Genomic DNA, 23,977 nt, shown 5'->3' with positions numbered 1-23,977 from the left:
GAGGTTAAAGCACTCTAGCAGCTGCATATACGTGAAGCTCCTCAGAAATATTGGATATTGGCTAGAGTGAAAAAGGGTGAACATAGTTGAGTGACCTGAGATTACTATGAAGACAGTTGTGTCTGTGACCTGCAGCAACTCTATTGGATAAACAAGAGTCTACAGCCATGTGAGGGTGTAATTCAGCTAAATGCTCACATCAGCAGGCTTCCTTTTAATTACATTATGTTGATGTTTAGCAGGCATAATATTTACCATGGTTACTACGCTCCTTTGCTAATTAGCACTAAACATAAAGTACAGCTGAGACTGATGGGAATGTCATAGGTTTTGCAATTACAGATGGTGACGCAAGATGAAAAATCAACGAGTCCAAGTTAGTAGAATTCATTCTCTGGGGATCATGCGGCATATTCTGCAATAAACCATCCAATAGTTGTTGAGATATGTTTTCTTAGAGCAAAAATGCCAACGTCATGGTGTCGCCATAGGAAAGTTCTGGATCACTAGAGTCACTAGAATACGTAATCTGGGAACCATGACTGTGCATTTTGTGCCAATTAATCACTGTCTGTACAAGATTTTATGGCAATTCATGTAATAGTTGTTGATTTTTTCATTCTGTGACCAAAGTGGTGAGCCAACCGACTGATCGTCTGCCATCCCTAGAGCCGTACCTCTAGCGTGGCTAAAAACTGAAGAAACAGGGTGATAAGAATGAAAGTGAGGTCTCTTATTTGTATCACTCTTTTCTCCTTTTTTGATCTGTAGAGAAATTGTCAGTTCTGTTGTGGGGCCTGTTGAAGTCTCCTAGAGCTTTTCTTCTCAAACAGATAAAACTGCATTGCCAGTATTCCCACTGGGTGCTGACCAGAAGCAGACAGCTCATCCGTCTTGCTCACCATCTTTCTTAACCTTATGCATAATCCCCAATGGATGGAAGGTTGGGGTTTAAATCTTCTCTCGATCCCTCTCACCTTCCCATCTTTCCACTTTATCGGTCTCTTCACTCAGGACTGTCAACTCACAAGTGGAAGAATATGGTTGGAAATGTAGCAAAAGAAGAGAAATGGAAAGTTATTAATTTGTTCAATTAAAATAAAGGAAAAAAAATTGAACGTACAGCCACAATATCATCACTTTATAAATTTGTGTTAGCAAACCATTGCCTATTTGGACATCCAGCAGACATAAACCTACATTAGCAATCATAGGTCATGTTTCTGCCCACATTATGAATACAAATCTAATATTTCCTCCTTCTACTCAATATTCCTCCTCTGTTTTTTTTTGGTCTTGGCTCCACCAACTCCTTAGGAAATATCTGGCACTTAATCTCGCTAGGTGCTTTCCCTCACTGTAATTTCCACCTAGTTGCTAGCGTAGTTAATGTGCTGCTGGCAGGTAGCATGCTAAGAGTTCATCTGTTTTTGTAAGTTAAAAGAGCCTAAAACACATTATACATGGTCATTTGAGCCAGTGTTAATATGGAAATGTTAATATTCTAAGCTAAACATTTTGGTTCTTTATAAGAAAGGGTGAGAACAGGAGAAAATTCAAATGAATGCAGTCCAGAAGTTTAAAAAAGTGAACAGCCTGTGCAGTAGAGTCCCTCCAACCATCCTCACTTATTCTCTTTGTGCAGCATCTCTGTCCTCTAAATCACACATACCATTAGATGAAGAGAGACATGATGCTCCTCTCTCAAAGTTTCCACCCAACTTGTCCTTCTTACCCTCTCTGACATCATGCTTGCAAGTGTGAATATTGCACACACACACACACACACACACACACACACACACACACACACAGGGGCACATGCTGTAGGAACATCTCGGATTAAGCATGACCTGTGGGTCAACATATGCTGTTAGTGGAGTGCCCACACAGCACTACTGTTTCAGCTTTTCACTCAACACACTATCACACACTTTAACCAGCTACACACAAGACCCCCTTGAGCCTTCTGGGTCTAATACACCCTCTTAAATGTAATTTACATTGTGGGCATTTATTTGTTCTGTTGAGAACATTAACATAAAAATGCTGTTACAACAGAGAAAAGGAACCTCTGTAAAGATCACTCTTGCAGATAAAGTAGTATTTTAATTAATAAAAGGACAGTCTGTACCCCTGTCATACACTTAAACACATAAGGACCTCTGTGAGTTGTTGACCTTTGCTTCTCCAGACTTTGCCATAAAGTAAAATGAGCTCCATTCTGAGCAGAAGAATGGGAGTAAGAGAGAAATAGAGATGAGGGAGTTTAAGTTCAAGTTTAGACAATTTATTATGACCTGCATTACAATTAAGCATTGTGCATTTCAACCCAGTGAAAAGCTCGTGCCTCGACCGCTCTTAAGAATAGCATACAAGTGATCCAGTAAGATGTTTTGCACAATGTAAAAGCTATATATGGACCACAGGAAATGCAGTCACCATATGCGGTATACCATGTACCACAAATATCTCGTCTTGAATCATGGCCAACCCATTTGCAACCTAATTCCAGGGAGTAACATTATATATTAAGCATTTGTTATAAATACACAACATATAGTACATAGAAATAGTACTTTAGTCTTCTTAGAGTTGACTAGTGGTGACTTACGTCTGTGACTCCGTTGGCTTACTATTACTGGGACTGCCTGTGGATAAAATGAACAGCTAAAATGAGTGGTTTCAGCCCAAAACTGTGATTACAAGATGGTGATAATGGTGTAGTTTCCCTAAACCCTCTTGCGTCAGAAAAATACTTTAAATGTGTGAAAGCTATATATATTTCTGACCGGCCCAAAAATCTAAATCGTTTTGTTAGCAGTCTTCAGGTAATTCAAAGATGCAGGCGAATAAGCAATAGCATTGTCCACGATCTTGTCTTATGTGTCTGAGTGAATGAATGGGTGTAGCAAATCCATGGTAATCCATCCAATTTAAGACATTTCACTAAGCACCACATGTGGAAAACCTTGTGCAATGGACTATTGTGTCTGTGCTTGACTATGAAAAAATCCTGTACTTGCATGCTGCTTGTTCCACCTTAAAACAACCACAGTGCCCTGTGTTTCATTACAGGAGGTTTACTGCATATTGCACTTATCACTATGTAGCCTACTATATGAAAAAGAAGGCTGATCCTTACTAGCAACAAGAAAGACAACTACACGTCAATTCTGTTCTGTTTTCTACAAAAGATGGCTCAGTTGATCACAACTCATCTCAAATTTAAAACTACTGTTCATCAAACCAGATCTGGTCTGGACTGGCTAACTCTTCCCTCAATTGTCTCTGATGCTGATGATCTGTATGTGCTCGTGTGTGACTGGCTGTGTTTAGTTGTGGTTTTTATCTCTGTTCTATTTCACACTGTCTGGGAATGTGGTAGTGGATGTTGAAATATAACTGGAAAGGTCAGGGGACCACCAAGACCAACAGACCAACATTGCCAACATTGTCAGTGGCCACTAATTCACGCCCACTGTTGAGTGATCAAATCCCCGAACAATTTGATCAAATCCCTCTCGAAATTGGGCCCTCGCATATTCCATTTCACCCGCACACGTCACATCACAGAACGGGTGGCGTTCTATTTACAGCCAGTGATGATCTCTTTAGTTTTGTCTGCGCTGAGTAAGCGATTATCTTTACACCACTGAAATAGTCCTTCGCTTGTTGTACATCAGACCAGTCATCTGCAGGGTGTTAAATCACAGATGTGTCCCGGCTCTCTATTTGGCAGAAAGTCTAGCTAATCTTTCTTTGACTAGAGAGTCTGGCTCCCAGGTAAAAGAGAAGGAAGTCCTGTTTGTTTGTGAGAAGTGAGACAACAGGTGAAGGAAATGCATCACAGGAAACAGATGATATCCAGCCTCAGTTTAATTCTCACTTTTTACTGGCAGCAATGTTTTGTTGTGATCAAACATGTTTCTAAGGCTGTGCAACCATCCCACTATATTGCTTGCAATTTCTCTCCCCCGCTATTTCTTATACCCTGTTTCTTTCACCTCCCTTGTTTGTACAGGTGAGACTAAATCCTTCATTTCTCAAGGAAATGGTGTTTGCTCTAAAAGTCTGCCATTGGTTTCAGCTTTTATGAGCTCCTTAGTCAAACACACAAGCTGTCATTGCCCGCCTGTTATATCCTCCCAGTGTAATGCTTTAAGTAAACGATTTCTCGGAATAAGCTGGTGATATAAAATGGAAAGCTGCTCTGACTGCTTCGGAGAGTGATAGCATCAATGCATCTATTGCATACACTCCCTGGGTGTTATGGAGAGAAGGAGTTTGGAGAAATCTCCTTGGCTGAGAGCAGAGATTTTGTGATTGAGGTGACACAGAATGGGGCAGGATGTTTTTTAAATAGACTTTTTGGTGGACTAAGAGATGTTTTTTCAAGTCAACAGTCAATCTTTTATATGTCAGGCTGCGGGTATTTGTATACGTATACACACATACCTTTTTGTGCGCCATTTTGGAACAATACCATATCTCATGCAGTGAATAGGTAGGCCTGTATTCTTCAAACTAAAAAAAATTGGACAGAGACATGGTTTGGATTGACTGCGTTTATAGCATTCATAACATGCCAGACATCCTCTGAAACAGTATGTATAAATCAGAATAGTGTCGTTTTAGCTTTCCAGTTGCAGCTGCTGCTTAAACTGTTAATAAAGGATGTTACACCACTGTCTTGCATTTGTCAGGGCTGGCATTGATTTTGTTTGCCTGCATCTATTTTTGTAGTAGCAGATTCCCCTTATTATAGAGTTTTGTTTTATTTGTTTATTTTTGCTCCACTTTGGTTTTCTTTTTCTTTCTGTTTTGGACAGTTCTTATCATTACATCCCTACCTCATGCCTAACGATACTCCCGCTGGTACGTAGCAATGCACCAGCAAAGGCAGCGAGGAAGAATAATGCTAGTGAACAGACACTGATGTTAGCAAACCATTCAAAATACTTCCTCGAGACCTCAAGGATCCACAAAATGTGTTTTGTTAAGAAACCCTGATTGTAAAAATAACTTTAACTTGGTTTGAAGAAAACTTAACAGGACACCTTTAATTGCTCCCGTAGATACTAGAAATTTCACGCAAAAGAAAAAAACTCTTTTTTGCTTTTGCAGAATAATCACAAAAAAAAAAATAATTTTAAAAGAAGGGAAAGTGGTGCTGAAGTAGGTTAAAGCCTTGTCTGATTGGCTCTTCCTCTCAGAGCATACATGTGATTAATCATTAAATCACTTGAGAGCTGCTAAAGGTTATTCCCACACTTTGCTGTAAGGAATGAGTCCCTTGATGCAAAAACGTACTCATTAGAATATCTTCAAATTATTCTTAAAACTTAAAACAATTGCTGGGTGAATACTGCAGTCGTCCAGCACAATGGCTATGGACTCCTTTCTGTCTGCCTAGTAGTAGCACCTCACTGCTTCTTAACCCTTTAAAGGTCTGCCCTTGTCCCCGAGGCATTAAACAACAGTGTAAACTCTGAAGTGGCCACTGCTACTTCTTTGAACTCTGAGAGACACAGAGGTTGTAGGGTTTAACGTCTCCCGGTGATTCCTTTCCTTTCAATAAGGGGAGGTTGAACGGACTCAGCAGCTGTTCATTAGGGAAAAACAGAGGGAGGTTTTGTCAGACGGAGGATGGGGTATGATTACAGATTGAGCTTTATACAGTGGCTGAAGGGATGGCAGGGGGAACTTTGACCTTTCGGGGAGGCAGGAAGAGAGTTCATCCCATCTGGCAGGATGTCTTCAGTCAGTAAACGGAGGATGAGGGAATTTATCTCAAGGGCTGTTTACAGGCACATTTTGTCCACCTCTCTGTGTCTTTCTGTCTCAATGCCCACACTGTCTTTATGGTGAGTATCACTCTTATTTTTCATTACAACATGCCAGGATAAATGAAGCATTGCCCAAACAGGCAGAGAGAAAGGCTGCGAGTCCATGGAGACACACTGAAGCAAAAATGAGAAAACGGTGTTGGAATAAGAAGAGGGGGGCGGTAAAGGAAGAGACAGAGGGATGAAACAGAACCAGAAGTGTCTACTGTAGCTGCTTACCTGCTGTAGTCCTTACTGTATAATAGGATTACAGTGACCAGGGCTCAGCATTTCAGAGCAAACAAATTTTATTTCACAGATAATGTAGCGAGAAATAGAACAAACAAAACGTCCAATGATTTAATACCCACTTTAATACCCACTGACAAATTGTATGAGTATATGAGAGAGGCTGGGAAGCATAGAGAATGTGTGCATGTGCGAGATGTGAGAACTATTAAATTATAGCAGAGCAAAACTGAGAATATTGTGTGGATTGATTTTCAACTCCAATTATATAGAACTGGGGATGAAATACAAACTGGATTTGTTGTTTGCTGGAACGGAGTGTTTTTTGGAGCTGAATCAAAGACTTCAGAATTGCATTATTAACTCTGGTGACTTACATGTTGCTTTGCATTTTTTCAGGGATGTTTAAACGGGTGAAACCTGGACTGACGACTGCATCAGTTCCACTAATGTTTTGAAGTAGATACCTTAAGTGGCAATATCCTCTAATGGAGTGGTTGCTAACCTTTTTGTCTTTGCTCTTTTAAGCATAAATCTCACAGGGTGCATGTTGTGCATGATGTTCTCTATTCAGATTGTTTCATTTGAATAGTGTTATTGAGGCTAGAAGATGTGAAACTATCCAGTATTTCAGATTAACAGCAATAAAAAAAAATATGTTTTTCTTATTACTGTGTCTGGTTAATCACCTGACCCCTCCTTTTTGTCTTGCAACCCATAAGGAAGATCCCAAGGTAGCTGTAAGTGTAATAAAAAGCCTTTAATATTGCATGGCTACAAGTCTTCATCAGGGTGTTAAGGTAAAATCCAAAGACAGATGCTTTAATGGCATAAGACCCGACACAAATGAGTTGCAGGGTATCTTGTGAGCCCTTTAGGGGACACTCAGGCTGGGAACTATTGTTTTAATTCATAAATGTGTGGAAATATAGAATACCACAAATACCACTAGAAGCAAGGTGGGTAAACATGGCGAATTGGAACAACATGAATATTTTCCAGAAGTGCTATTTTATCCCCTTATTTAAGCAATATCACCTCTGCCCTTCTTAGTCTTCAGAACAACTATAAACACTTTTCTCTTTTGATGTGGTTGGACAACACTTTTCCACCATAACCCTGCCCTTCGTGAGTGTACATACTGTTTTGTTTGTACCCATAAGAAAGTAGTACTGATACAAAAGATACATGCATGAGAAATAAGCAGTTATGCTGTATAGCCGTGAACTAACCCGTATTTATACAGTACATCCTGCAGTATTGTAGCAGAGTGTTTTACAGCCATCCTGTGAAAAGCAGTGCATAATTAAAAGTGTACCATTTTACTGAAGCAGTGAACAGTGTGCAGAGTGATGGGAAATAGAATGAGGTTATATAATCCCAATCTTTATCAGTGAATGCTTTGCTGTTCACTCGAGATGTTTACGTTGACTGCTTTTACTAATCCTTTTGAATTATGTGTTACCGTTGCATAACTCTTTTACTAATCTGAGAACTAAGTTCCTTGATGCGTTTGCACACGTTGGAATGCGACTGACCAAATATAATGACTAATGCAAACGGAAAATTTGGAAAGAACTACAAGAGAAATTAGTGACCCATATGAATATGCATAAATGAACAGATACACTGTATAGATAATATTATATTATATATATTGCAATATGTTTCTTTTTGAACACGTAAATACTTAAAACATTGTTGTTTAATCCATTGATTTTGTGTGTATTTATTTATTCCACATTCTTTCATCTTTACCCTGCTGTTGCAGAAGTTCCCCCGAACTGCTTCATCTAAATTCATCATACTAAATTAAAACAACTGGAGGAGATCAAAGTGTCTCATTAAGAGTCAGATACAAATCCCACAAAAAGCAGCAATATGTCAGACAACCCCACTCTCAAGACACATCGCACAATGAATGCAGAGTGAGTTTCAACCAAATCCTTTTAATCTATACTGCTTTATCCTGCAGATTAACACTATTTTAAAAGAAAGAGAAGAGAAGTTTGCGTAGCACACGTTTTTTTCCAGTGGTACCCAGTTCCAGATGTGCGTCAGTATGTCCCTGTGTCTGCTATCTTTACATCAGGCCACATCACATCCATACCTACATTGTCTGCCACTCTTTGTTGTTGTCTAAGATCTACTCTCCCTTTTGTCTACCTGACTCCTTGACCTGCGAGCGATAAGGAGGCCCAGCTGACAAGATTCTCTTTATGTTTCTGTCTCGCTAACTCGCTGCTCTTTTCTCCTTTAATCTACCCCTTTTTCCACTCCGTTACTTCTCTCTTTCCTCCGTTCCTCTGTTTTGTAGAGAGACTGATTCCAATCATGTTCACTGCCTGACCTCATGTCAGGATGTGCAGGAGCATCACCGAGTCTGTGAGGTACAGAGAGATGGGATGAGGGATGAGCTAACCAAAGTTATTACCATTCATCCCGAGAGAGCGGCAACGTGTACAAAATATCACCGCAATCCGTCCAATAGTTGCAAAGACATTTCCCTCAAAACCACAAATGGGAACCTTATGGTGGCGCTAGAGGAAAAGTCAAGGGACCACCAAAGTCAGTAGGATTCATCCTCTGGAGAACATTAGTGTCAGTACGGAACTTCATGGCAATCCATCCAAGAGTTGTTGCAATATTTCAGTCTAGACCAAAGCGGTGGGCTGACAAACCGTCCAACAACGCCATCCATATTGTGAGCAATGAGTTGGAGCCATATTAGTGTACAGAAAGAAAGTGCATTTTTCCTCATTTGTTGATCTCAAGATATCCCTCTCATCCTCAGCCTCAGCTGGACTGTCGCACTATGCTTTTGCTTGATGACCCCTTATATCCGCTTATGTCAAGGAATCCATCCATCACTTGATTAAAATATCCTGTTAAGATGATTGGTCCCTCCAAGACTCCTTCGAAAAGAAGCCAGGCTTCACTGGTGCATTCACAATAAATGGTCAGCCTTTAACATTATTGATCAGTGCCCATTATTCTGCCAGCACTTTCATCATTAAATTTTCTAAAATAGACCCAAATGAGGTTTTGTGTGTATCAAATCCCAGAATGAAGTATGAAACCACCTTCTTATAAACCTAAACACTTTCTCGGTTTTCAATTATTTATCCTTAATGAATTCCACATTGGTCTATTATTCAAGATATGGTGAATCTGTAAGCCCTTAAATCTGTCTTTTTAATACAAATACCCTTCCTCTGTTGGCTTGAAAAGCGGCTGTTAAAAAGCTGCAATAAGCTTGTCATTCCACTTCAATAAGAAACGTTTTCACACTGGAAAAAAAAGTATATAGTATTATAAAACCAGTGTGACTATAGACTCTCCCAACAACACTCCCCTTTTATTGACTAAAGACTCCATAAAGGTTTGTTTAAAACACACACAGTGACTTTTTCTACCTTGTTCTAAAAGACGATATATATATCCATTTTTTGGAAGGTCAGATGGAATGAAGCCAATAGGGAACACAGGAAGCACTCAATGCGCGTGCTTGTGCATCTGTGTGTTTATACTATCTCTTTTTGGTCGATGTTATTCATGCAGCTCACGCTTGACTCACATTTACACACTCCTCTCTCACTCTCTCTTATGGCGTGTGAAATCAGTCAGTGGTTTGGTTTGATGTTTACAAGGCTGTACAACAGAAGGCTCCCTTGAGGATGAGTAGATCTTAAGACTCAAGAAGCCCTTTTTCATCAAAGGTCTCCCTCTATCTCCCTCAGTGTCTTTCTCCATCTTTTCCCCCACGCCGTCCCTCACCTTTTCCCCGCGTTGTGTGTCTTCTCTGAGTGAGGTGTTTTTTGTGGGATTAAGCTCCGACTTCATTTTGCTTCCGCGCACACTCCCGCCCGCACATACATGCTGACACTCGCGGTCACAGTCGCTGTACAGTCACCTTTCTGAGCAGCAGGCAGTCCTGACAGTTAGATGGATGACTGAGTTTGGGATTCTTGACAGCGCAGAACAATGACCTTGCTCTGTGTCCACAAACAACACTTTTTACAACAACAACCCTATCACCAGACAGAACATATTTTGGATGATTCTGCAAAACTTCAGATTATGTTCAATGACAAAGTTCTTAACATTCAGTACCAGCCTTTTTTTTTGTCTCGACCTCCACACTCTAGATTTCCCGCCTTGTTAAACAGAGGTCACACTGGTTCCTGCATTGGTACTGAACGTTGGCATTGGGCGTAAATTGTGCAGTGCAGAAATGGTGAATATGAAGATCATTTCTACTGGTACTGGAGCGACTTGCAAGTGAGTGATGTCTCTATTAATAGTTAATTAACAGTGAGCTATTCATCACGTCTTTGTAGATCAGTAATAAGCCATTCATGAGGGCAACATTTGGGTTACCGAATTCTAAAAAAAAAAATCTAGTTGACTCCTCCTCGAGCATAAATTACTTTGTCTTTTTCTGTAACGTGGATCTGTCTATTTGTCTGTTCACAGAGACTCCAGTCTGTAGGATAGTTCATACACTTCACTGGTAAACCACAGAATTGTAGAGCATGAGGCTTTGCATGATCAAAGAAAGTTTTCATATCACTCGACACTTCTGTCCATATTCACACTCCATCCTCCTCTCTCGTTCATCCACATGAGCTCTCTCTGTCTCTGCTTCCCGTGTCCATGCTCGTGCATGAGTAAGGCTTCCAGCAGATAGGAATAAAGGTTCAGTCCAACTCTGCTTAAATTTGCAGCCGCATTTAGATTTTGTTTTTTAGGTCCTTCCCTGACAACAGCTAACATTAAGTTAGTCGGACCGTTCGACCGTGCAAAGAGCAGCTGCACGCACGTTACTTTAATTGGGTTGTGGGTTGCCAGGTTACGGTGACAAATGGCTTGAAATTATATTTAGTGCGTGGATTTTCATAGACGACCTGGCAACTTGGGTATGACAACAGGAGGATGCTGGGAGATACTCCCAACATGGTGTTTTCCAACTCTTTTATTCAATAAGAAAGCTCCTGCGATGAAAAGTTAAACTTTTTACCATCTGGAAAATGGCAGTAGGGCATTGGGACCAAAATACATATAACTGAGACAGTTTTACAGTAAAAATGTGCACCAACTACATAAAACAGTACCAAACAAATCAAAAATGTTGGTGTCACTGTATGGAAATAATGTACTTCCATAAATGACCTTTATTCTGTGTAATGTAGCAACAAAAAAACCCCAAAAGAAGTGGTTAGATGTAAGAATGGGCAGTTTTTATTAATCTCTTGTACCGAGTAATAATGTGTCAGTGACAGTTATCCCTCTGTTTACCTCTACATTTCTCTCATACAGCTTCTTGACGGCACCTTGTCAATTCCGTTGTTCCTTTTTCTCGTCTACAACTTGGACAAGAAATATAAAGATAGAAACTTTAAAGCCGACCACAGCAGAGCAACTGAAACAAGACAGCTTACTACAAAGAGAGGTTTGATTGTTCAGGAGAAGAACTCACTAAAGTGGCAGCCGGCTCGGCGGAGTATGTTTACTGAATACCGTTCTCTCATTTTACGTACAACAATATGAGAATACTGGAGTGTTAGACATCATTTTGTGCCATTGTTTTCTGTATCTGCCTGTCTTAATAATTCATGATTAAAGAAGACTGGAGTCTCAGCCATCTGCCTCAGCCCCCTCGTGCTACAGTTAATTACAGATTTAGAGAGAATAAACTTGTACGGGCGGCTTCAGTTCTTTCATCATATACAGAGTTTTCTCTCTCTGCGTGAGAGCGGGATGTTTGCCCCCTCTTCGCACTACCTTTCTCTTTTCTTCTTATTGTCTTTGCGATCCAGTGTAATCAGTTGTGGCCTTTAATGCCTTGCGTTTCACTACTGAACCTTTGCTCCAAAGCATCTGAGCATCGGCGTTGCATTACAGTGGGATCTCCGAATGAATACGCTCACAGTGGTTTACACATGCTGTGATTGTTGCTGTGTGCTTTATTATTATTATTAATATTAGTCTGGTGCACACTGTTAACATAGAACACATTAATTACACTACTGTCACTTTAACCATAACACTGTTATTGTCTCCAAATGCTCTGTATGTAGTTTAGATGTTTTTTACCCTTACTTTAATTTTATATCCCTTTTATTATTTTACTTTCTTTCTTTATCTGTACTTATTGCTGTCCTTGTGCTGCTGCAACAACCAAGGGATCAAAAAAGGTTTATCTTAAACTACCTTTCCAGTGTATGTTATATGGATTACACCCATTATAGTTATATCTAGCAGCAGATCACTTAATTGTTTTGTCTTGCTGTTTGAAAGTGGATGCTGCTGCTGCATTGAAACGGTATTCTTTGTCTGTTTTCATTATTATTTTAATCCAATTTCTACTTGCTGGTTATTTTCCCATTTTGTATGTCCATAAATGTTCTAATGCATGTCTGTGCCTTATGTAAAGCGCTTTGAATTGCCTCTGTGTTTGAAAGGTGCAACACATATTTCCTTGCCTTTTGCCTATTTAAAACTGAGAAACACATTATTTTTTATGCACACCAACTGGTGTGCAGAAATTGCTCAGCTGTTGTCAAAAGGTCCACTAACACATCCAAGCCTAGTGTAGTTGTATATATAGTATTTCTTTTTTTAGTTTTTTTCATCTTGCTTTTGTGTGAAGCTCAGTCAGTTTTCTGTTCAGATATGCAGACCTTAGCTGATCCATAGTCTTCTATTCTGGACCACATACAGTAAAAAAAATAGATATTTCTACTTAGCAGTAGTTCAAGTGTTAGGAAACTGGTCCTTTAACAAGATGCTGAATCTATAGCAGCTGCAGGGTTGTTATTCTATAGATGACTCTGTGCTGTGGCTGCCCTGTGGATGGGAAAACCCTGACATGGACAGGGATCAATATTGCCTTATATCATTCCTTTTTTTTCTTAGCATCCTGCCAAAACGTTCAATATGCTGACATATCATTCAATTGCTCAAAAGCGGTCCAGTTGGCTTTTGAACCTTAAAGTGCTTAGCTAGAACCTCCAGCTCAGCATAACCTGCACCAGAAGCCCAATGCCTTTGACCCAGACCACACAGGCTGTATCAGACGTAGCCTTTGATGCTGCTCAGACTTCTATATCGGCTGTTTCCTTTTACCTTTTCACTTTTTCCATCATTCATTTTCTTCATTCTAATTTTTCCTGACATTTCAACCTCTGGGTGTGTGATCATATACTTCTAGAATGCCTCGATCATAAACCTGCCCTTATTCACCCTCTACATCCAAGCCAGGATTCAACCACCAGGCGTGAGCGCAGGTACTAAAAGCACATCCTCACATAGACTGTTACTTGAGTTTTATTAGTAAATGAAAAGAGGACTGTCACCCTGACATTTATCAGACAGTAAAATAAAAGATAGTGAGTATAAACACAGGGCATATTTATTTTGTAGACATCAGATATGTAATGTAATTCATTGCTCGTACAGTGTGTTTACAGTAAACAGGAACTTTTGAGACCTCCTCCCTGCCTATTAGTGGACATTAACACAATGTAAACGCTCATACAGATGAACACACACAGACATGATTACCTTTGTTTTGGTATAGGCTCCTCATTTATGGTCTTACACTGGGATTTTTCTTTTAAAAAGTCATTGACTTTGAACAAAAGTTTACCCTGATTGTATCTCCCACGCATTGTCTTTCGCTACAGTTTCTGCGAACGGAAACAGGCGATTTTTGTTGATTTCCTTTTTATCAGATAAATGCAGACATATTTTCTATTTTATTTTTGAAAAATAAAACCCCACCCAACAATGAACCTCTCTTATTGCCTAAGTTGTCATTCAGGCACACATCCTTTGCCCTCTGCTTCCTATTTATTACCAGACAAGAACAATTTTTCTTCCTCGTCATCCTGGATGACACTTGGGGTCATCTGTATTCTGCAAACTAATCCCTATCTGCCACGTAGCCGAGGATGAGGGGGCAAATATCAGCACACAGACAGCTTTGTAACAACTAGTCAATTATTTAGTTAATGGAATTTTCACAGTGTTGTCAATAGAGAACAGTTGCCTTGCTATCGATCTGTGTCACTCGTCTCTGATGAGTGTTGATCAAAAACTCATTAAAAACACACAGAACGGCTATCAGATCATGGAGGGGTGGAGCTCAGATAGATGGAGGACAGAGAGAACAAGAGATGGCAGGAGAGTGACAGTGAGAGAGAGAAAGAGAGATACAAAGAGAAACCGACAGATTCGGTTACAACAAGCAGGAGGGCGGATTTGGCTATTTGGGACATATGAGGATTGACTCGAAAATTAAAATGAATCTTTCAGGAAACTAATAGTGTTCAGTATCAAACTGACATAAGTTGAATATGAATAGAATATCTCAAACCATATTAGGAACCAAAGGAAAGACTCTTCACACAAAAGCGTCCTTTTTAACTAAACTTAATATGCGCTCACAACCGTCCCAGACAAAGTTTACAAGTGCAAAAACACGCAAAACGAATCCAACGGCAATAATATGCAGGAAACTGATGAATAGGGCCCTTCTTACAGAAGACATTTTGACATGTCAAAAAAGGAAAAGCACAGGCATAAGTAATAAAATTAATGTGCTTACTGGGAGATTTAAGCAGAACGGAGCCATCATTAATGTAATAAGTAACACCTGTGTTTTTCCCACTTTAACAAGTCAAAATGTCTGCTGTAAAAAGGAACTATTGGTCCAGCTGATAGGGGGGCCAAATTTGAGGTAATATATTCACTTTTTCATGAAAGCATTAAACTCTGTTTGGGGCCCTGAACCTTTTCAGAAACGGCAGCATCGCAAAAATCATGGCAGACATCGCGTCCATTTTTTCAGCCATAACTAAACCTCATCATACCTCCTGAACCAAATATGATGACACAGAATAAGGGACGTCTACCTCTATGTTTTGATGGTCAAATATTACTATGATACTATAAAACATCATGAACTGTTCAGGTGAATAGTTGAGAACCTAGGCTATACTTTAATATCATGTCTGCTGCATGTATGTTGTGTTTAAAAGCTTAATCCTTTGTTCATTTACCCTGACAATACAGTGACTGTAAAGAGTAAAACAATACTCAGTATGGCTTTCTCCACACTTTGTATTAGCGCTGTGTCAGCACTGGAGGAAGGTTTGGCTGAGCACATTATTATTCTGGTGTAGGGGAAAATTGCTCTGGCTTGTTTGTATTTCTTTAAACCAATTACAATAGTCTTTCTTGGGAGGCGCTAAGACCAGGATTATGTCAATATCAGTGACGCTGCTGCAGTTAGAAGATGTGCCATATCAGCGTGTAGGTTGCTAGCTCGGAGGTTGTTGTTGTTTCACGCAGCGGCAGGGATTGTGAAAACCGTAACACGCAGATAGCAGTAGGGGAAGATAATTCTGACTGAAGTAGTCAGCCAGTGGCAGGGTTATACCCACAGCCTATTTCCTGAGAGTCTGACTAATATGACCTTAAAAAAAAAATAATAATAATTCAGAAACACGTTTGTTTGTCTGTTTTGTTGTTGTTGAACCTATTCTTCATGGTCTCCTCCACAGTCTCCTCCACACTGATACAGAATTTTGCACTTTAAGGAGGCTTTTTCGCAATATGCCCAGCAGCCTTTCTTGCAACTATAATTTAAGAGTTCAATGATGGACTTTTTTTGGTGAAAAAATGTGAAATTAAACATCATGCATTTTTTATCTTCACGCTTCCATCATTAATTCAGTTACTAATTGCATACTATTGCCTTTTTTTTGTCTCAGCAGTGTGTGATGACTTTGACTATGCGTGATTGGAAAGCATAGTTTAATTTATATACGACACTAGATAACGTTACAGACCTTCACAGAAGACTTTACTACCTCGTCATAACAGGATGAGAACAGGTGTTACTGGTAATGTTAGTTATGTGTTCTTTTTAAGTGTCCCAGTAAGCCATGTCGAAACATCTGCTGTGTAAAAGATCTTTTTATTGGTTCATTTTGTGTTGAGTTGAGTGTCATTTTAGGAAATATGTGTGTGTGTGCATTCAGACTTAAAGCTGTGATGTACTGTGCACAGACACACAGTATCCACAGACAGTAAACATGAACAGGTGTCAACCTTCTCAGGAGCTTTGGGATACTTTGAGTCCTTGAAATGCCTGTGATGACTCTTGAACTCTGTGTCTACTGTTTCCCTTCCAGGACTGGCTGAGTAAGTTTGGCTACCTCCCGCCCCCTGACCCAGTGACTGGTCAGCTTCAGACCAAGGAGGCCCTGACCAAGGCTATCAAAGCCATGCAGAAGTTTGGAGGGCTGAAGGAGACCGGAGTCTTCGGTATGTGTGTGCGATTGTGTTAAAAAGGGAGGTTTACGTTGGTACTTTGGATGGATGGAGGTATTGTGTGTGTATTTGCGTGAGTTTATTTCATGACTACAATTTGTGAGAGTGAGAGAGAGTGAGTGAATATTATTCTAATGGGGAAGAGAACGTGAGGTATACTCTACAATATAATGCAACCCAACCAACAAAAACACAAAATTACGGCTTCAGAAACTGTCACTGTGTTGAATCAAAATCCTTCCGACACAACAACCATTACAAAGGTAATGTTTATTTCAGCTCTGTTGTATTGTATTGCACAGGCGACTTGCACCCACATACACAGACGCACACGGCAGAATGACAGCGCCGCATACTATATGATTGATAACAGCGCTGTACAACAGAATAACAGTATTGATTTGTGTACCTTCTCTCACACAGGGAGTACATATTGTCAGTTTTGCTCACGCTCCACGCAATTCTCTTTCGACAAAAAATATCACCCACACCACTATCTTCATCTCACATGCACAACTGTATGATACTGTGTGTGAATGGTTTTAAGGGAGTAGGGTACTGGGTGTGTGTGTCTGAGCAAGCATAATTTATGGCCTGAACAGTAGTGTGTGAGAGAGAGTGTGATTTTGCATGTAAGAGGGTATCGTACAGAGCATGTATGATTTATGGCCATTCATAACCTCCTCTACATGCACGTATGAATGCATATGAGGGCGTATAGTATGAGTTACAGCTACTTAAGCAGTCATTTGCAAACAGGTGTTGAACCGTAGTGGTGTGTGTCTTCCACTTTTATACATTCTTTTTACAGCGTGTTTATGTTAAACACAATCTGCATTCATTGTCTTCCAGTTATCATACAACTAAAGTACTAAAGATATATTGTGTGTTATATTAATATTAGGTTTAATTCATGTACCTTCATTAGTCTGTATCACAATTACCTCTCCTCTCCTCTTCAGACCAAGCCACACTGGGTCTAATGAAAACGCCCAGATGTTCTCTGCCAGATGTGTCTGAGACAGAGGTGGCAATGGGCCGCAGGAAACGAGGCCTGACTCCTCAGAACAAATGGAATAAGAGACATCTATCCTGGAGGTAGGGATACTTGAAATACACAATATGTTACATGCTATAAGGTTACACCTAAAAAATAAAGCTCAGAATATCCAGAAATCAGTGTCACAGTCACCGTTTTAATGCTGAATGCTGAAGGGTCCTTCACTTAGATGGACTCTGAATGGGTTCCTATCCTGGTGTGTTTTTTGGTGTCTTGCTGTTGCTTGGCGACCACATTATAAACTATGACTAACTTAGTGTATGTGCTCAAGTTAACCATGACACTCAACAGCAGCTATTTTCAGGTCACCACAAACACTGCAGTAACAAACAAGCAAGACTGAAATTGGAAAATTGATTCTCAAAGTCATCAACAAAGATTTGCATATTCCCCATTGATTTGATTTTTGTTTTTTACGCCGTGGTAATATCTGTCTGTAAAATCTGATTCTCAGCAGAAAGAGTTGCGAATATAAATTTTATTTAAAGTTTGATTTTTGAGCTCAGATTTGAAAATGTTTCAACTTGTGTGCTCAGGGTGCACCTAAGTAAAATAATTCAATATTCTCTGTTTGTGTATAAGCAGTGTTTAAAGCTGTTCAAACCCATGGGAAACAAGTAGAGAAAGTCACATACTACTGCTGAAAATGTGCCCTATTCATCATATTAGGCCAGAGGGAACAAATCACTAAAATGATTATTATTTTATGTATAATATTGTACAAATACATACTACAATGTTTTATTGTTTGTGTGTCAGTTTTCAGGTTAAGGTTACTTAAGTCTAATACAATAATTTTCAGTCCAACTCAGTACATCACATTTTATTAATATTATTATTATTATTTGTTTCACATACATACAAAACACATCGAGGGGAGAAAGAAACCTGTAATGGATTAACTGAACACACAAATAGACATACCAAATGTAGAATACAAACATACAAAAAAAATCACCTAATCATCACTTTAGTGCAGTGCAGAAAGTCATAAACCATCACCTTCACACAATTTCATACTCCATCTGTGCATCCTTTGGTAAATAAGATAAGATGACTCTTCTTTAAGATGCAAATCATTTAGTTTCTTCTGGATCAATTTTGGCTCAGAGGAAGAGCATTTTGTAAAAGTGGCACGCTGGTTAGAGACACCTTAAAGAAACTCAGATTATATAGGAAGAAACCAACTCCTGTTGTTGCAAATAAAATGTGGAATGAATTCAAATACTTGTGAAATTGCAATGGGAGCACTGCATTGAATGGTCCCAGGTCCACTACATTCTACTCAGACACCAAAGTCTTTTGTACGAATTCTAAAGATAAAGGCTTCCTCACAGAGTCATTCCACAGTTTATTCTGTGCATGATAAAATAATACTGTCATGTTAAGTGGAGCTGGACCATCTGTCAGGGATACAGCTTAGTGTTAGACAGCAGAGGGAGAGGCAGTGAAACATATGGTTGGCCTGTGCTGATTCACACACACTATCAGGGGCGATTCAACAAGAAGATGATCTAAGCTGGTGTGTCGGCCAGTTCGTGTGATATTTGTGTACCCATGGGGTAAAATACTTTCACATTGATACAGTAGATAATGCACACACAGGCGAACATTTAGAAAAAGACTCTAGTGGCACATATGCACAAAGACGAACACGCACGATACAGCAAACGTACAGCCACACTGTCCCCTCCCACATGGGGCTGGATTTCTCTCTATGTTCGCTCTCTCCCTCAGGTGTTTGTAAAGGGTCAGTGCCTCTCAGTCAGCCATTAGACACGAGTCTTGACAGTCAGACCACAACTTTTGATTAATTTTTCCCACTGCTCTTTTTGCCCATTCATGTGCAGTGACCCCAGATGTCATCCAGCAGTGTTGTTGATGAGAGAAGTCAGTCTTTAACTTGTGTTATGTGCTACCTAACTACCTAATCCCAACCTCAAACAAAACAGGATAGGTGCATGGAACATCGGAATTGGTTCGCCACTTTTGGTCCATCCTGGGGCAATATTTGTGCTCTAGGATGTAAACACTGTGAGACAATCAGAAAATAATGTTTTATTTATCTGATTAGTCATTTTCCTCGCCGGCGCTCTCTCTCTCTCTCTGTCGTTTATTCACACATGTCTATGTAGCTCGGCCACAGCTGCCCTTTCGTCTCTCTGTCCCTCTCTTTGATTTGGTCTGAATTGGCCTTTAGTCTTCTTAGAAATCCAGTGACAATTGACCTGTGCATTGCAGTGCATTTGAGCCACAAATGTCAGCACACAAGGTGACAGTTGATCATTTACCCCCTCATAGTGTATTCCAACAAGCCTCCACAGCTCTTCTGAATTGTATTCAATGATGATTGCTCAGCCAGTGGTACAATATAGGATGTTTATAGGAAGTTTTGGAGTTGCAAATTTTATAATTACGCCTGGGAAAAAAACTGCTAAATATTATGATTACACCTCAGGAGAGCTAACAGCTGCAGAATTATGCAAATGAGACATTTTGGCAAATAAAAACACAAGAAATATACAGTAAAGCTGATTTGTGTCAGTCGATTTATGTAGCAACCACAGCAAAACACTGCTCTGCTAAACACGGTTGGACTGGACTGTCATCGTTTTTATTTCCTCTTATTGCAATGTTGTAGTGTTAAGCTTTTTTCACCAAGTCTAAGTGGTTGAATTGCTTTTGTTTAGATGAGTAGCAGGGTGTTTACAGCTGACAGGTCAGTTTAGCGGGGTGTTGCTTTGCCACAAGCTGCAGTGTGCACCTGACAGCAGGAACACTCTGAAACAGACAGGTAGGCCGTGAAAATCTTGGCTATACTTACCGTTTATAAAGAAAGAACATTTTATTTGCAAGTGTATACACAGCGCTTCAGTTGGAGCTGCTACTGTAAACTACAAGCTGCATTTATGAGTGAGGGGTGTTTTTGTTTGGTTTACCAAGATGACGCCCCTAGCTACTTATAAGTAGCAGAATGCATGTGAGCACAAATCAAAGGTAGCAGTAATCTGTTTGATGACAAGTACTTTTTTTTTACCCGAGGAAAGTCTTTATCTCGGTCATCCCAGCCCAAGTTAAAGGAGAGTGGGCACACAGGCCAGATGGGCCGCAGCAACCTGCGGAGAGATAATGAACCCAGGAGGCTAATAGATCTAAGGTAGGAAAGAAGAAAAGCAGAATAAAGCGAGATGCAGAGGGAAAGCAGGACATCAGGGCACTGGAGGATTGAAGAAACAGGTCGATAAGCAGGAACGATGGGAAAGCTGTGGGAACACGAGGGAGTGAGGGGGCTGCAGTAGTTACAGTTAAAGCAGAACAGAAAATAAAGTAGAGCTGGGACTGAGAGTAGATGGTGAAGATGATGAAGCAGCAGGATGAATATGAGATGTATAATGTTGAGTTAAGGATTTAAGAAAACATGTATCCGTCTGCTTTTTTTCCATCGATCCACAGAAATGTTAGACATCTAAAAATTCTTGACTGGTTGGTTCACAGATTAACACTACAGTCTGGTTTCTACTGGAAGTTACTAGTTACTTAAATCTGGCATTTTTTAAACTAATATCCATTGGTAATGCAATTGTTGTGTCTTCAAAGCATCAGACATTAATTATGAAATATATTTCCACATCCTCATACTGTACTTTCCATGTTTTTTATTTTATTTTTATAAACTGTCTAAACCTTGTTACCACCACACCCTTTAACTGGGTGACATTGAACAATGGAAAATATTGTTTATATTGGGAATAGAAACTATTTACAGTATAGGTATATCTAAAAACTATTCTTGAGTTGAAGGGAATAATCTTACAATTACATCAACCCAAGAACACTAGTGGAACAACATCATGCTACCAAGCCCTGATTTCCAAACTGACAATAAATTCTATTTATATGGAGAGATTTCACAGCCTGTGCCTACCACTGAATATCAGTTATAAATATACTATGGTCTTCCTCTGTGTAGTCTCACTAGAATTAACCAGAAAAGAGGACCAAACACAGACAATTAAGCACAAATGACCAAAAGTAACAATAACAACAAGCAATCTTAGGCTGCAGAAATGAACTAACAATTTTAAATAAATAAAAAGCAAAGCAGAAAACACAGAGATGTATAAACGAGATAAACTCCACAGTGGCTGCAGCCACAAACACACATGCACAGCTTTTTACACATACCATAGCAAGGCTGTGTTGCTAGGCAACGTTATTGTACTCGTCAGTCGACGTCAGTCTCGTGCACTGCAATTCAACTTCTTAGTTTGACCTTTTTCAGTCAATATTATAACTATTCAATATAATTCAATTCAGTGTTATTTGTGTAGCGCCACTTCATAACTAAAGTTATCTCAGGACACTTTTCAATTAAAGCATTTAGTACTAATTAGTACCAGTGATAAATTATACCTGCTTAACATTGTCATGTTAGCATTGTAATTGTGAGCATAGCATGCCAACATTGACATTGACTCTTAGTCTTGCTAAAATTGAATTGGCAATGTTGTTAAATTATTTAATTCTACAATTTCTGCAGCTACATTATGGTTAGTTGGGAATGTGCTTATGTCAGAAAAAGAGCTATAGTTGTGGTCTACCTAATTAGTATGCATGAATAGTTCTACATTCAGTAAGTTCATATTTCTGTTTCCTCTGACATTCACATGATATTTAAAATTGGTAGAAAAGAGAAAAAAATCATCTGTTAATAAAACTACCTACTTAAAACAACATTGGAAATTGGTTTCTCACCGAAAAGGAACCCTGATCTCCTGTGTGTAAACCTCCTCACTATGGATTTTATACTGCGTACATTCTTGGCTGCCATCATTATTGCCCCCTGCTGGTACTTATTTTAACCTAAACTGGAATCTTTTCATTAACCCAACCAAACTGCCCCTCGTTTTACACATCGTATTTAACTTGCGTCATGTATGCTACATTTCTCAGTTCTCAGGTACCATGTTTTCCTCAATAGAAATACCTCCAAAGAAACTATGGTTAAGGTAGGATTAAGGTTAGGCAACTAGACCCCTTGGTTGTGGTTTGGGAAAGATTGTGATTTTCGATTAAAAAAGTCCCCCCGGGTTCCCATATCCTAACTTTCTGCCTCACTACATGAAGGGTTCATTACTTCTTCCACTGGCACCGAACATTGCCACTGGACATAAATTGTGAGGAGCAGAATCGTCCGATATAAACGTATTTCCCAGGGATGGGCTGGTTCATCCAGCCAGGATCAACCGAGGAGAGTAAGCTTCTTTAACACAGGGCTTTAGCTTCCCTGCTCCACACTGGTTTGCAGCAGTAAAAGTAACAGACCAGAATGCTTGAGGGAAGAGTTCAGAGGGATGAATCTCCTGTCACTGAGGGCAGGATGGTTATGGCTTATTGATAACAAATTACCTGGTGACTTTGTCCCTGTGGCATTGCCTTGTTGAACTAATCCCCCACATCCACCCACTGGAGGCCTTCAGTCTGAGATACTGGATTTTTTTCTTAGGTCAAGATATGATTGCAAGAGGGCTCTTGAAAGGTCTCAGCTGACCTGGAAAACTGTGCGGCAGCAATCCAGCATCACACTGCACACAAACTGTTGTACAGAGTCTACATCTGCTTGAGGGGACGAGCATGCACACTGCTGTGAAGACCTGCTGTTTTATGACTGGAACATTTTGCTTTTTCTCATCACTCGCTCCCTTTTCCTTTTTTTCCTTCTCTCCATCCTGCTACTGCCAAACAGCTACTGCCAATCACACGCCTTACGATGCCTTCAGCTCGGCCCCACTCGGCTCTGTGAAATAAGGCGGCCTGTCTATTCAGTCCAGTAAAGCCACCTTTCCACTCGCCGCTCTGAGCCAAGTTTTACTGGGAATTGAGATATATAGAGCTCGTGTCTTTCTGTTTCTTTCAGCCCGGAGCTGCTGCCAAGAAACAGATGGTAAATTTATTGTGCTTTTATTATAAACACTTGAGGATTATTTTTTGATTTCACATTCAGTCACATTCTGAGAGGTTTCCATATGGTATGGTTTATGCAACATAGTAAAACATTGATATTCTATATAGAACTGCTAGCTCAGGAGTGTTTTGGGGTGTAATTTAATGAAAGTATTTTTTTATACAGGCATTTTATTTGATGTGAAAAATGTATGGCTCCTTTCTTGCTTCTTTATAAACTTGCTTGCCGTTTTGTGAGGTAGAAAATCATCACTTACACACATCGACTGACCTCTCATACAGAATCATACACTTTTTTACTTCTATTGTCGACTCCAAGGTCTGTGTGACGTTGATGCCACACAGAGAACATTTTCGCCCATCTGCACTAACAGAGGCGCTTCACTGTGTTTAATACTTTCAGGTCTGTTAAAAGTTACTCGAGACGGAAAACATCTGTATTAAACCATGAAACCATAATAATAATAATAATAATTATTATTATTATTATTATATATTACAATTATTATTATTATTATTTATTATTATTATTTTA

At 39.6% G+C, this 23,977-nt stretch overlaps 1 protein-coding gene across 1 annotated transcript in view; it reads left to right on the top strand.

The window, feature by feature from the left end:
• Nucleotides 1-23,977, top strand: part of LOC118332861 (matrix metalloproteinase-17-like) — a 69,360-nt gene that overhangs the window by 22,567 nt on the left and 22,816 nt on the right. Inside the window, 2 exon segments of the mRNA XM_035668295.1 lie at nucleotides 16,280-16,412; nucleotides 17,381-17,516. Of these exon segments, the coding sequence (XP_035524188.1) occupies nucleotides 16,280-16,412; nucleotides 17,381-17,516 (269 nt within the window).

The sequence above is a fragment of the Morone saxatilis genome, unplaced genomic scaffold, assembly GCF_004916995.1.
Source record: "Morone saxatilis isolate NCDOM2014 unplaced genomic scaffold, NCSU_SB_2.0 Contig21, whole genome shotgun sequence".
Classification (NCBI taxonomy): domain Eukaryota; kingdom Metazoa; phylum Chordata; class Actinopteri; family Moronidae; genus Morone; species Morone saxatilis.
This window is presented reverse-complemented; position numbering and strand designations above follow the sequence as displayed.